Raw genomic sequence first — 15874 nt, forward strand, 5'->3', positions numbered from 1 at the left:
TATATATATATATACACACATTTATAAATTCAATATATATATTATTTCATTTCCATTTAGTTTGTTGAGGTATTAAAATAACTCAAATTAAATAAAACTAAAAACCTATACAGACACTAAAATTAAAATAAATAACAAATACAAATAATACAAATCAAATAGTATGTTAGTAGTTTATCAGTAATCCTAAAAAATAACACTGTCAAACACACATGCTAAAAAACAACAACTTACTTACACATAGTAAGAAATGGTTACAAAAACTGAAACAGAAGCGAAACAAGTAATAGGATATATATATATATATATTGGTGATTACCAAAATAATTGTTTATGTTTCTGTAATGGTTAATCCACCAGTATGTGCAAGCTCTTTAGTCACAGTAGTGTTTCTAATGCTAAAATATAATTATTGTTGTTATCCATGAATGTTCGAATTTACAGTTTTGCAAGAAAGGCAGAAAAATAATGAAGCACTTTATAATTTTTTTATTAAGATGCCCACCTACATATACAATTCCAATGTTTATTTAACCAAAATAAACAAGCAGAAATAGCTAAATTTGGTTTTGCCAGTTGGCAGCAACCATTTGAACTACAATTCCACTTGCATACGGTCTCTTAATATGTTCCTACTGTCAGCACACATTCAAAGCCACGACAGCAAATATAAACAGTGTGCCTGCTCAAGCAAGAGTCTGTGCATTAGGGTAAATAAACATTGCAGCTGGAGAAGTGTGTGCTTGGTGGGGGAGTATAAACTGAAAACTGAATGATAGCATCTCTAAAGCCCTCTCTCACTAAGGAGAGGTGCTGTTTATTTTCTCATCCCTGTATCTTTTTAGGTATTATCTCTGCTTAACTGTCTAAATTTATCCAGTAGCGAGAACGACTTTTTACGCTCACATAGAGATATCAATTACCCTTTACAGTGAAAGAATGTCACTGAAACTGAGAAGGAAATGAGTTTCGTGAAGTTGGGTGATTTGCATATATATATATATATATATACAGTGGGTACGGAAAGTATTCAGACCCCCTTAAATTTTTCACTCTTTGTTATATTGCAGCCATTTGCTAAAATCATTTAAGTTAATTTTTTTTCCCTCATTAATGTACACACAGCACCCCATATTGACAGAAAAACACAGAATTGTTGACATCTTTGCAGATTTATTAAAAAAGAAAAACAGAAATATCACATGGTCCTAAGTATTCAGACCCCTTGCTCAGTATTTAGTAGAAGCACCCTTTTGATCTAATACAGCCATGAGTCTTTTTGGGAAAGATACAACAAGTTTTTCACACCTGGATTTGGCGATCCTCTGCCATTCCTCCTTGCAGATCCTCTCCAGTTCTGTCAGGTTGGATGGTAAACGTTGGTGGACAGCCATTTTTAGGTCTCTCCAGAGATGCTCAATTGGGTTTAAGTCAGGGCTCTGGCTGGGCCATTCAAGAACAGTCACAGAGTTGTTGTGAAGCCACTCCTTCGTTATTTTAGCTGTGTGCTTAGGGTCATTGTCTTGTTGGAAGGTAAACCTTAGTTCCAGTCTGAGGTCCTGAGCACTCTGGAGAAGGTTTTCGCCCAGGATATCCCTGTACTTGGCCGCATTCATCTTTCCCTCGATTGCAACCAGTCGTCCTGTCCCTGCAGCTGAAAAACACCCCCACAGCATGATGCTGCCACCACCATGCTTCACTGTTGGGACTGTATTGGACAGGTGCCTGGTTTTCTCCACACATACCGCTTAGAATTAAAAAAAAGTAAATGTCTTGGAATTAGGGAACTGGAAGCAAGATATACATCTCATTTTTTTTAGACTACTTGTAGTCTATTAAAATGATATGTAAATAAACACAAATCAGTGTTTAGCTCATAAAGAAACAAGCAGATTATTCAAAAGATTATTGTTCACATTTTGCTTATCATGTGTAATTCTATTAAAGAACATTGGGGTTAAAATCAATATCTTTATCTTGAACATTTACATCATTAGCATGCAACATTATGCTATAATTCTACAGTATTATGTTATATAAAGTAACTGATCAGTTTTTATTAAATATACATTTATTAACCCCCTTTTTTTGGTTTAGGAGCTCTAATCTTCAGTTTTGGGTTGGTGTGGGTGTTCACAGCAGTTTGAACCGGGCCTATCCTATGCTAAATGAATGCAGGGTACTTAATGTTGTATTGGCAACACCTAATATTGTTATGCATACAAATCACAAGAATCTAAAGAGACACCAATACACAAGAATAGAAATGCTGCCGAACATGAAAACTAATTTACAGCAAAATTTCATTGTTCAAATGTGTCTGTTACTCTCATGTGATAACAGTATAGGCCTACATATAATTTGAAGTTAAACTGCAATTTCTACATTTCAGTAAAATGTGTAAGTTTAGTATATTTCTTAATCAATCTCAGGCCGTCTTCAGCATGCAATATGACAATGCAGCAGTTTAAACAATTCCATAATTTTCATCTTTAATGTAAATGCTGTCATTATACAGAAGCCTTAGCTACTGTAAGATGGTTTGAAAGACTTCCATTCCACCCCTTGTACATTATAAAAGTAATTTACAGTTTTATTAAAAATAAAGAAGTATCTTTTATGCTAAATCTAAATCAGACATGTTTGCAAAAAGCACACATTGAATATAAAATGACAGCAAAATATAGTCCTGATCTATTTAAATGTCATGCAGGGAGAAAAACATACTAAGATTTAGCTGTTATATAGTGCTAAAATAAAAAAAGAGTATTACACTGCACCATTAAATTCATTAGGTTTTTGTTAAGTTAAACATGCACAGACCATAAGCAATGAGCGTCGTTGAATATTTAGCTCCTCCTCTCAGGTGTAATCCAATCCAGTGCCCTGTCACAGGTAAAACCGGCCCCAATTTCTCAGTATATCCAAAAAAGCGAGAAAAGCCAACAAAACCCGTTCTCATACAGGCAATTCTAACGCAGCCCTCATCCCATTCTGAAAACGTTGCTCCATACAAGAAGAAGAAGGATCGGATTTACAGTACCAACTAGAAAGTCCAGTTCGACCATAAGAGATGTCACAGGAGCATGACAAGTAAGTTCACCCCTGTAGGTCCATAGTCTACCGAGAGATGATCAACAGAAAAGGATCCAATGATTGAAATATCATGCACCATTTACTGCTTAATCTTGGTTTATTTGCTGGAACTGACACAGATTAGCTTCTTTTGTCTGACTTGTCTCAGTAATTCTGGCAAATAGTGTCTTACCACGAGAAGTCGGACTGACAGCCGAGAGCTGATTCCGCTACAGTTGTGCTGTCTGGGCTCTTCAGTTCACCTGTCATGTTCAGACCTGCTTCGGTCACAGGTGTATCTGCACCTGCTGCGGGAGTTACGAGCGCCGCGATCTATTTGTCAGACTTGCGTGTTATTTGGTTTGTTTGTTTCATTTTTGCGTGCACATTTTCCTCATTTGGAGTGAAATCCCATTTGAGTCTAAAGGGGAAACTTGTGAAAGCTTGACATTTTGTTAGCATTCATTATAAGGAAAGGCTTCTTGTAGGTACAGCTGGAAACAACATCTGTGTTTTTGGAAAGGTAATAATTGACGAAACATACTGGCTGAAATTGTTAGGTTTTTAGATAGTAAAAGATCTTGTAATGGCAGTAGGTGTATGATTATTTTATGGATTAGTATGTTAGGATTTATCAAGTTAATGTTTGAAAGAAGAGTTAATTGAAACAACACACCTGCTACATGGCAATTCCTTCTCATGAACAGTGTTTAAGCCTTTTGTATATTGTTTAAAGCATCTAAACACAATCTGCTGTGATCTTTTTGGAAAAGTTTGGGTTTTCTTTTCTTCTCAGAATTGGTTCGCCTGTACTTAAAAACATCAAGAAAGTATACACCCAAAATATTTCCTCATGCAAACAGAACTTTGTTGACAACCATCACCATAGTGTAAGCAACATGAGACCTTGTATCTGTGAATCCTGAAGAGAAAACTAAAACTCTCCTTAGTTAGTGTTTGGAGTTTGGCGGATGTGGCCACAAAAGCCATCATTAGAAATTTTGCGCTTGGTCGCCTCTTTTGTTTTAGAAGTGGGGTTGCGTGTCCACAAGGTTTTATTGTCCCAGGATAATGGATCTATCAGGTTGCAAAGCTAAAATCAAACAGGGAGAAAGAATGGCACAATTAGTTATCAAATTACTCATAATCCGTTTGCGTTAACCAACCTGGATGCAAAGTTTTGTCATAGCAACACTTTTATGGATTCATTCCTTTATTTAAAGGCTAGAGTGTTGTGTGACAAGTAAACTTAGACTAAAGAAACTAACCACCATCAGGATGAAGCCTATCCTGAATAAATTTGAAAAGGCAAGCTCTAAGTTTATACTTTAAAACGTTTTTTTCTTTTAAAGTCACATTTACGTGATGGCTAAGTTCCCTACCAGACTTAACCTCGCCCTGCTTACCCACCCAAGTTAAAAGGTTTCAAAGTTGAAAAATATACTAAACCTCGTCCTTATTTCATTGTCAGGTATTTCAACAAGTAAATAAATTTAATTAGCACTGAATCAGAGTATATTCAATCTCTGTAAGCCACCTTTGTCTAAATAATAGATGATGGTACTCATAAGAATGACATAAGGATGACGAAAATGCACAGAGGCCATAACCAGTTTTCTTAATGAACTCTGTCACAGTCTGAGAAAAGTCACTAGATCTCCTTCTGTCTCTTTACTGGCCGTCTTACTGGAAGAGCCAGTGAAACAAGTTGTCAAACGGGAAGCTTGCGATCTGCGCAGAGATTTGTTGTTTGGGCCGGTTTTGTCACAGATCCTGAGATAAAGAAGGCCTTTCACAACAGCCTGATCTTTTGTCAATTTTGACACCAGCAATAATGCCAAAACATCTACAGATTGTTGACGCTCAACATCCATCATTTTGTTCCTTTTGACTCTGTGTGTTTACAAATCACACAGCCCGTCTACCTCTGCCTGAAGATGAATTTAGCTGTTGTTCTAGTACTGACGGCTCTTTCTGAACTGTTCCTCACAGTAAGCGGGCAGTGCTCGTGCTTCAGAATGATCCGGCTTACAGTCAGAGGCGGCCTTTCACAAGTGAGGATGAGGCCTGGAAGTCGTTCCTGGAGAACCCCCTCACAGCCGCCACCAAGGCCATGATGAGCATCAATGGAGACGAGGACAGTGCCGCAGCTCTGGGTTTTCTATACGAATACTACAAGGTACGACTAGTAGAGATGAACAAATATTAACAAAACAGATTAAAAATATTTAAAAATATCTTAAAACAGACCAATGGAAACATCACAGAATTATTCTTTCAAAGGGGATGAAAGGAGGAACTTTAGACAACAACATATTATTTGAGTACAAAATAACGAAGACTTAATTTAATAATATCTGACATCCTTTTACTTCATAAAATGTCACCTAGTATGTTAAATATATTCATTGACAGATATAATGGGTAAAGCTGATGCTATTGGATGTGGTCAGACTTACATAGAGTTTGTTTACTTTCCCCAGGTGCCGCGGGAAAAGAGAACAATATCCCAGCAAAAGGCTGACGTCCTGGGCTCTGATGTGGATCCCAACAAAAGGTGAAGCTCTCATCAAAGATGCCATAGCGAATGCCGTTTTTCCCATACTGAGAAGATGAGACCCTACTTTATGTTATTCGTTGCTATGGCTACAATCAGCTTGCTAATAGTTAAAAATCAATAAAGAAAATAGTCAACAACGATTTATTTGATCAATTTGTCGGCTCTGTTTGCCAAACGCGCAGGACTTACATCAGTGACATCACTGTCAAAAAGTGTTCGAAGCTGTTGTTCGAAGCATGAGAGCACTTTTTATTAAATGCTTTAAATATCATGCGCATAGAGTTTAATGTTGCCGCGCTGCCGTGTGAGCGTGCTTGTGCTGTTTAATGCGATTGAGAGGGTTTCTCCCCAGCGCAGATATATTTTTATCTATATTTTGTATTTTATTCTTGTTTAAAGCCAAGCAAATATTCCCATTTCGGGTAAAAAAATAAATAAAAATAAAATACAAAATTTACGCGTATGGATGCGCATGCGCGTCAACCAGAAGCTGCACAAAACAGAAAGGAAGGCTGTAATTCAATTTTATTCAAACATTTCTTACTATACGTTCCATTTGTTTACAAAATTACGACATTTAATTGAAATCCTGCATACAAAGCAAATAATTTGTATATTAATATCTGTAAAAGGTGACTCTTAATTGTGTTTACTTTTTAACATTTAGTATGAAGCTTCATTTAAAAAAAAAAGTATATTGTATTGTTTATATTTAATTTTTAGCATGACATATATTGATAGGTTTATATATGTTTTAATAGCCTTAAATTTTGCACATTTTTGTTAAGGAGAACAATGTTTGTTGCAGTTAAATGTATATATTTTATATTTTCAGTTGTTTGTAGGTCACTCAAAACATTTTTTTAAACATTTTATATTGTATATTTTGTTATTTACATTTATATTTTCATTTGCATTCACAACAGAAACCTGATGGCCCCTCTCCAAGAGCCATTGGCAGAGAACCGAATCCAGGTTCTGAAAGGAGTAAATATCGTTCCTCCAGGGAACCAGCACACCCAGGACAAGAGAGGCCTTTTCCCCTCACCCGATACTACGGTGACAGTGTCCATTGCGCCTGTGCCAAACTACCCAGTGAAGACCGAGGGTCCATCACATGGATTCTCCGTCACAGTCCCCAATCCCCACTGCTCAGAACCAGACAGTCACACAGTGGTATTTGACCCTCAGCTCCCCCACAACCAGTTCAGTCCGAACACACAGCCACGCACCCCAGACTCGACCTTCCCAGAGAACTCAGATGTGACTGCAGTATTTTCCTCTCACATAATAGCCAGGGCCTTTTCTCTCTCTCGCTTTCTCTTTTGCCCGCTCTCATTCCCTCTCCCTCTCTCTACCTGCTTTTTTTTCTGGAGGGAGGATTTCCTTAGAAATGATAGCTCCACAAAAACCTTGCACACACGGAGAGCTGTTTTTTTTTCTTTTTCTTTTGCTTAGCAATCAGCTTTCTCCCACTGACTGAATGTGTGGTGATGTGGTGGTTGTTTGCGCTAATGCCAGGCCCTCTTGCCCCTCTTTTGTGCACTACAGGTGTTCGCGTTCCAAAGGGATCTCCAGTTAGGCATGGGTCCCATCCCACAGGAGGACTACACCACTTTTGACACAGTGTCAGGGTAAGTGAGTGCTTGCTGCTAGAAACATAACCTCAGAGAAAAACTTTTTAGAGGTAGCAGATTCTATCAGCTGAGTGTGTGCAAATAGCTTGAATAGGGTCACTGGTGCATCCTTCTGACAGGTGCTCATGGCCCATGAGTAAATGAACATCAGCCTACAACAAATATGACAAGCAGCCTCTTCCCTGTAATAGCAAACATGGAAATTGTCATGGGTGTAATATGGTCTGCTGGTGCAAATATGTATTAAGTGGTGACCCCTTTTTTTGTGTTTGGTTAACAGTAATAATTTTGAATACACATTAGAAGCCTCCAAGTCTCTCAGACAGAAATCTGGTGATGGCACAATGACATACCTCAACAAGGGCCAGTTCTATCCCATCACCCTCAGGGAAACGGACAATGGCAAACTGCTGCATGGCCCCATCTGTAAAGTCAGGGTAAGAGGAGTATGAAAAAAAATATTTTATTTATTTATTTTTATTTATATATATTTTTTTGCCCCAAACTGTTTTGGACACTTCATCCACACACTATTAAAAAACACAACAACAAAGATTTATATAATACATTTATTTACACATTGTACTTTGCAACCTCTAAAAGTCATTAACCCCACTAATTAACCCCCAAAAAAGGGAAGTTAATGTAGCTTACTGCAAGTGTCCAGATACTTTACCAGTGAAATTACTATAGATTTTAGTGTGTAAATACATTTTGGACCACTGAATGTATGAGTACTTGTTTGAGAGTGTGTGTACATTAATGGAAACCAGTGACACCATGTTGTTTTTCAGAGTGTTGTGATGGTAGTGTTTGGAGAGGAGAAAACCAGAGATGACCAACTCAAGCACTGGAAATACTGGCACTCAAGACAGCACACGGCCAAGCAGAGATGCGTTGATATTGGTGAGAAGTCTTTGTCTTGGGGGATCAGTACACCCTTGATCTCACTCATACTTTCATGTCTCTTTGCTTCTCTGGGTCCAGTGTTCAGGGTGGAGTAACGAGTACAGATAGCAAACAGGCATAAAGACAAAGGGGATGCAGGGGGGATGCAGGTGGGGACAAGGGCAGAGCCATCAATGACCTCCACAATGAACACAACAAATAAAACATGAGCACTGTAAAGCATGAAAGGGTAGATAACATTATCTTGCTTTCAATGAAAGTCGACTTCTGAGGGGAAATACCCTTTAAGACTTAAAGGGACAGTTCACCCAAAAATGAAAATTCTGTCAACATTTACTCACCCTCACTGTTGTTCCAAACCTGTATGAGTTTCTTTCTTATGTTGAACACAAAAGAAGATATTTTGAGGAATGTCGATAACCAAACAGTTGACTGTTGCTGTTCACTTCCATAGTATGGAAAAATACTATGGAAATCAATGGCTACCATCAACTGAGTAAATGATTACTGAATTTTAATTTTTGGGTGAACTATCCTTTTAATGTCACAATATTATATTAGTAAAGTACAACATAAAAAAGCCTTGATTTTATCTAAAAAGCTCATTAACAGTTAGTTCTAGTCTATGATAGTCACTTCTGCCTTTGTTATCGATTTCAAATTATGATACAACCAAAATATTCCATTCCCCATTTATCCGTTCTCTTACAAAATGTAAATCATCCACTTGTCTTTCCACACTCATTAATCAAGCCTCTCTTGTCTCCCACAGCGGACTACAAAGAAAGTTTCAACACCATCAGCAATATTGAGGAGATTTCATATAACGCCATTTCATTCACATGGGACATCAGCGAGGAAGCAAAGGTAAAGTCATTTTGGGGCACTTCTAATGTTTGCTTTAGTTTTAGTGAACAAATTGAATTAATAAACAACATTATTGCTCTTTTATTTGATTTGCCTCTTGACATCTGTTAAAGAAAATAATAAGAGATCAGAGAAAAATGACTTTCTGTTGAAAAGCGTTAGATTTGTTAAGAGCTTAGGCTACAGGTGAATAATAGCAAACATCTTTTCTTAATTTGTTTCCATGTGTTAAATATCTTGGTATGTATTTTTCATATGCAGATAAAGGATCCTAAAATAGACATGACCTTTTCGGAAAAAAGTATGACTAACATGAAGATTTACACTAAAAATAGACCCTACATTAAAAATGGTTTATTCAGGCAACACAAACACTGTGCTGTATCCCGAGAAGCATAAGGTGTCATTAAGATCCTCAGAAAGTGTGAAGAAGGGGCTTTCTGAGATTATTTTTAGTTTAGTTACTTGAGCAGGACATTGATGTTTTCCAACATTGTCCAATACCTTTAGTTCAGTTTTTTTTTTTTCAGATGAAGATACTGGACTGATGTAGATAATTGTTGTTCACTGAAACTAGTAATCTGACTGAAATGTCTGTGAATGCTGAAATGACTAGTTCATTAGGCCTGACAGCCCTATTTTTCTGCTAAACTGATGCGTTTCTGGGGAGACGCGCCCAACAATTGCATCAAGAATGAGGAAACACTGATGGGGGAGCAGTGAGCACTGACAGCTAATGGAATCCTGTTTGACGAGTGTGTCGAGACTAGTCAGGTTAAACCCGTCACAAAGTGACAAACAGATTTTGGTTAAAATCCTCTGCCTCAGTCTGATTAGTTTAGATTTTTCTGTTGTTTTCTAAGTTGAAGCATCTGTCAATAGTCGTTGCACATACCGTTGTGTATTCATGCAATTATAGTTCTCCAATTCGTCCCACTAAAGTAAACAATCCAAAGTTTAAAAATTGAAATGGGGTATTTTGCAGTGAGCAGTGTTGTCCTATAACCAGGATGCAGATCATAAGATAGGCCTGGCGCTGTAGGATACTCATCCGTGTGCACAGTCTCCTGTGTGCCGACTGTTTGCAGTGTTACATGTGGGCGTGGTTCGGATTCTGTCTGCTTGGGAGGGACAGATCGAGAGAGAGCAAGGTCAAGACCCTAATAAGAGGTTTGGAAAAGGACGGTTGGAATGGATTTGTGGCGCTTCCTATAGCGGACTTTTTGAGAAATGACAAGCATTGAGTGAATGCTTGTGCAAATATTCGATTAGTTAAAAGTCCATTTGTTTGTAATTCTTATTATCATTTTGTCTCAGGCCTTTTGTTAATAATCCATTATTACATAAGATGCTGTATTGTCATTGAATAAAGTTAAAGTAAATTTTGCTTTGGTAGGAATAAACAGATGCTGATTAAGAGTTGTACATATCCTACACAACCATTCAAAAGTTTAGGGTCAGTAAGATTTTTTTTTTTTTTAAAGAAATTAATACTTTTATTCAGTGAGGGTGCATTAAATCGATCGAAAGTTACAGTAAAGACTTTCACATTGTTACAAAAAATATCTATTTCAAATAAATGCTATTTTTTTAAACTTTCTATTTATCAAAGTATCCTGAAAAATACATCACTACTAGTAATGGAGTATTTGATGTTTAAAATTACACAATTTGAATTAAATTATTTAATTATATAATTTATTAAGTTTTGTTTAAATAGACCATGATGGAACAGCACTTCGTGTGCTGGAATTTAACCAGAAGTTTAAAGAACATAATGTGCTGTGATTCTATTCTGTTTCCAAAAGGGGGCGACATACAAAACAGATAATGGCATCACAGTCTGGTGTTCCAGTTCACCTCTTATGAACCTTTCACCTCATGCATTTACAGAAAACAGAATTCATAAGTTAAAAACATGCAATGCTATCCACACAGTGAATGAAGTTTAAGACTAAAAAGGTCAAGCAAAAATACACTTTGAGGTTTTCTCTTGCTTGTTCTTTCAATTCACTGCACTAATTTACTATTTTTTTACTTTGTGAAATATTTTTGAAAAATAATATTTTTTAATATAATATTTTTGACCAGTCAGAATTTTCATTCAGTGTGCATTTAGCTTTTCTTTTTTTCTTCTTCACGCATCTGAAGTAATGTAAGTTGAACTGAGAACGACAATACTCTTTATTTCCAAGGATCACTTTGTAACAAATGATGGCTGCATGGCATTTAATTGTTCCCTCTCTTCCCTCCTTAGATTTTCATCTCAGTGAACTGTCTGAGCACAGACTTCTCCTCTCAGAAGGGAGTGAAAGGCCTACCACTCAACATACAGATCGACACCTACAGCTACAACAACCGCCGTAATAAGCCTATCCACCGCGCTTACTGCCAGATTAAGGTCTTCTGCGACAAGGGTGCAGAGCGCAAGATCCGTGATGAGGAGAGGAAACAGTCCCGTAGGAAGGGGAAATGCCCTGACGCCAACCCTCCTTTGGGAAACTGTAAGCACAGTTTTTTGTTTTTTTTGACACGTAGATTTTAACTGACGTGATGGTGCTTCATAGTAGAAACATGTGACTAGAGCTCCAGTAAGACTTGTTTTCACTCTATCCTTGCCCCATTTTTCCCAGTTGGGCCAGATGTCAAGGTTCCCCTTCTGCACAAGCGCAGCGACATCACAATCTTCAAGACAATGACGGAATTCGAGACGCAGCCTGTTCTTTTCATCCCCGACATTCATTTCTCCACCTTCCAGCGTCATGTAAGTTCACTGTGTGCAAAACTTGTTCAATAATTTTCAAATATCAGATATACAGTAAATATCATACGTTTCAAATGACCTCTTTGAAACAGTTGGGGGTCAATAAGTGCAGCGCTTATATAAACCTAAAAAGAGTATGATATTTGCAGCTTGTTAACATTTCCATCATTGTTAGCTTATGAAACTCAAATGTACTGTGCTCTACAAGTATACAGCTGCTAGACATGTGGATTATGCAGTGTGTGTTATGACACATTACATGTGAGCACTGGTGATAAGATACGAAGATACGAGAATGTACGATAATGTATTTTTGCAGCATGTGAGCACAATCATATAGTTTAGGTTGATTTTGAGGTCAGTAACTCTCCAGTTTCTGGGTTACTCCTGCCCGGCACTGAACTTGGCAACCTTTGCATTAGCAATCTGTTAGGCTTTAAATGATATAATTATAATTTATTATTACTTATATCATTTATAAATAAGTTATAAATTCGAAAAATATATTATACATTTATTATGATTTTTTTTATTTACATAAAATTAGGAACGGTGATTAAATATCAACATGATACTTTTTTTCGTATTAAATCCTATTAAAAATAAATAATGCCCTTTGTGTTAAAAAATCTGTTTAAGATTTGTGGTCTCTTGCAAAAAGTGTTAATTACCTACATGCCAGTGCCACTATGACGAAGCCTCCTAACAGAATCATTTCAGTTCCATATTATCGTCCACATGTAAGTGGCTGTACGTAAAAGCATATTGACATAATCATTTCAGTGCTCTTTATTGCATGTGTGAGTGTAGGCTGCTGAAACATTTCACAGAAACAGCAGATTGTCGTTGGGTCATGGTGACCAGAAAGATGCAGTCAGCTGGAAGGAATACAGTCATTTCTTAAGGTTATGAAAGCCATTTATTGCATGGGATTGGCTGTTATCAGAGGGTTCTTGGCAAGGGATCACATCGTAAGCCCAAGCACGGTTTCTTAACTAATCAAAACATGCATAATTTACCCCGCCAGCTTTGTTCAGCATACCATTCCGGTTACCGAATGTCATAAACATCAGTGGTACCCATCACTGACTCCAATGTCTTTGAACTGTAAGGTTCTTAGACCTGGAAGTTATTTTTAAATCAGTTCAGTTTCTTGGTAGAACCCTTCCTGTAACTTCACCGTCCACCTTTGGCTCAAAAACCTGGTCACCCATACGGCTAAAATCACATGAATCCTCATTCTGTAGGAGAGCAAATGTTAGACAGTGTCCTTAAACATGACCTTTGATCATCAGTAGTTGTGTGACCTTGAAACCCAGAGTATATCTAGATCCAAAAATAAACCCTCTGGCTATTGACTCTTCACTAAAATCAATCACACAAAAAGAACAAGAAAAGTGAACTTTGCCATACTTTTCTAGTATCACACAAGCTAAGCAAGTTCAGAGCTGTGGATCGATGTAAATGTGCTTCTATGTGCTTTTACAATGCATCTGTGTTGATTTAAATGTTCTTGCTATTGTTCTGAATGGTCAGCCTAATGCTCTGGGGGTCTTTTGAGATGAGTTTACATTACAGTATGCAAGACCTAGAGCAAAAAGAAGAAGAAAAAAAGTTGGTCTCAATTTACAAGCACATCATTAATCATCCCAAGTAGGTTAACCGTGTTAGCATGTGTTAATGGTTTAACCCAGAGGTCTTCAATAAGGGTCTGTGGTGGTCCTGACCTGCAGGGGACCTGGCAATTATTGTTTAATCTCAAACAGATTTTTGTGGCAAACAAAATGGAGTACTTAAGAAGCTAAAGATCAGCTGAATGTTTAATTCTCCTCCTACATTAAAATACATCAAGTCAAATTAAAATGTAATGTTTTTAATGACTTTTCAATGTGAGCTTCATGGCAAAGTACGTAAATAGCCTGTATTTAATATAATAAATCTCTTATGCTCACCAAGGCTGCATTTATTTAGGTGAAAAAATGTAGAAAAAAAATAATATTGTGAAATATTATTACAATTTAAAACAGCTGTTTTCTTATTTTTAAAATATATTTTAAAATGTAATGTATTCCTGTGTTGGCAAAGCAGGATTTCAGCAGCATTTATTATACCAGTGTCACATGATCCTTCAGAAATCATTCTAATGCTGATTTGGTGCTCACAAACATTTATTATGATCATTATCAATATTTTTATGGAAACTGTGATCCATTTTTTCAGGATTCTTTATAGAAAGTTTCTAAATAGGAATTTCTAAAGAACAGCATTTATTGACTTTTTTTGTAAAAATGTAGTAAAACATTTTTTAAAAAGCCTTTACTGTCACTTTTTATTACTTTAATAAATATTCATGTTTTATGTCCTAATGTTATTTTAGAACAAGCTTACATTTACACTTTAAAACTACATTTAATTTTATACAGTATATAACTGAGGCCCTGTTTCTCTATGCACCATACAGTAAATGATTTGGGAGGTCAAAACTGCTTTGAAAAATCGCAAAATTTGAGTTTTGACATCCAACATGCATGGGGCCCTTAGCCTGAAAAAGACCCCTGGTTTTATGCCTCCTTATTCTTTATCATTCTTCTGTTAATTGTTTTGTGTGTGTGTGTGTCTTTTCTCATTACAGCCTTTCCCTCCTGAGGACTCAGAGGAGGGGTGAGTTTCTGTCTTTTGCCTTCTTTGTACTCATTTATGTTAGCAATGCTTGTTCAAGATGGGGGAGGGTTTAAATGTGCATTATCAGAGCAAATGACCTTTAGCTTTGCCCTGAAGCCCTGCTCCCTGTACAGTGTTTTCAGGAAATGTGCAGGTGCTGTTTGTGTCATGGGTAATAATGTACTTGCTAGCGCCTTCTTTTTCTATATGAATGGAGGTTTTCTCAGAACTACACTCATCTGCTGCATCTTTCTCTTCTTCTCCTCTCTCGTCCTTCTTTTCCTCATGTTCAGCTCAGCTATGAAGAGATTACCTTATTCCGAGGAGGAGTTTGGATCACCTCCCAATAAGTTGGCAAGGATGGATGAGCCCAAAAGAGGTGTGTTTTAACTGGAACTGGGTGGTATGTCATTTGTTTTATCCCTGCTGTTGATAAGACAGATTTTGGGGGGTATTTTTGTGTTTTTTTCAGTATTGTTGGCACTATAGTTTCAGCACTGTTATGGTGCAATGCCATTTGGTTGCTTGTAAGTAACCACACACAAAAACATCCTAATTCAAAACACATTTGCTCTGTTCCAAAACCTAGTGAGCTGCCTATTGAGGATACCTCATAAGATGTTGTTTTTGAGTAACTCTAAGGCAATATGACATTTCTCCTTCTTGGAAAAGACAATCCCATAATGCACTGCAGTAGGCTCAGTAAAAAACAAAATCAAGATGGCAGGCTTTCTGAGAGAAATGTTGATTTTAAATATATGCTGCTGCATTCAAGCCATGTCGTAATTACAATAAATATGTGATGACAACCCGTGATGTTCTACTCGGAGGCGTTCATGTTCTCGAACTAGGAATTATGTGTTTCTGTAGCAACAGTATCAATGCCAAAATGAATTTGCAGCAGTCAGGTGGTTACATGGTACAAGTCAGAGCTCTCAGAAAATTCTGAGTTTACAAGTTGTAATTACAAGTTCTACTAGGACTATGCTTTTTACAAGTCAGAAACTCGTAGTTACAGTAATTCCAACGTGATGTGAACAGTACTGAAAAGAATCTATAAAATAGTATAATTCAAAATATTTTTTAGAAAAGTAAAAAAATCAATAATAATAATTTAATTGTTGTAGAAATATAATAATAATACATAAAATATTTTAATTTAGATTATTATATTTATTCATATTAATAATAAATATTTTAAATATAAAAATATTGTTTTATTGTATTTAATTTCTATTATTTTACCCAATATTTGTGTGTGCTATGTCATTTTTTAAATGTTTATTAGAGTGTTAATTAGCTTAGCAACATGCTATTATCAAACTTTATTGAAATCAATTGTAGTTGGAGCTCTCCATTATTATTATTATTATTATTAATAATAGTAAAAATATAATAATA

General features: G+C 36.5%; 1 protein-coding gene across 1 annotated transcript in view; it reads left to right on the forward strand.

Moving 5' to 3' along the window:
• The first annotated feature begins 2889 nt into the window (after positions 1-2889).
• The window catches only part of LOC107733199 (grainyhead-like protein 1 homolog), an 18106-nt gene continuing 5121 nt past the window's right edge, over positions 2890-15874 (forward strand). The window contains exons 1-12 of the mRNA XM_016544750.1: positions 2890-3093; positions 5068-5254; positions 5559-5632; positions 6562-6898; positions 7187-7269; positions 7553-7709; positions 8067-8178; positions 8954-9048; positions 11306-11552; positions 11682-11812; positions 14445-14473; positions 14767-14852. Coding sequence (XP_016400236.1) covers positions 3074-3093; positions 5068-5254; positions 5559-5632; positions 6562-6898; positions 7187-7269; positions 7553-7709; positions 8067-8178; positions 8954-9048; positions 11306-11552; positions 11682-11812; positions 14445-14473; positions 14767-14852 — 1558 coding nt within the window. The 5' untranslated portion in view covers positions 2890-3073. The remainder of the gene's footprint in view (positions 3094-5067; positions 5255-5558; positions 5633-6561; positions 6899-7186; positions 7270-7552; positions 7710-8066; positions 8179-8953; positions 9049-11305; positions 11553-11681; positions 11813-14444; positions 14474-14766; positions 14853-15874) is intronic.

Source organism: Sinocyclocheilus rhinocerous, unplaced genomic scaffold (genome assembly GCF_001515625.1).
Source record: "Sinocyclocheilus rhinocerous isolate Xijiao unplaced genomic scaffold, SAMN03320098_v1.1 scaffold8, whole genome shotgun sequence".
In the NCBI taxonomy this organism is placed as follows: Eukaryota; Metazoa; Chordata; class Actinopteri; order Cypriniformes; family Cyprinidae; genus Sinocyclocheilus; species Sinocyclocheilus rhinocerous.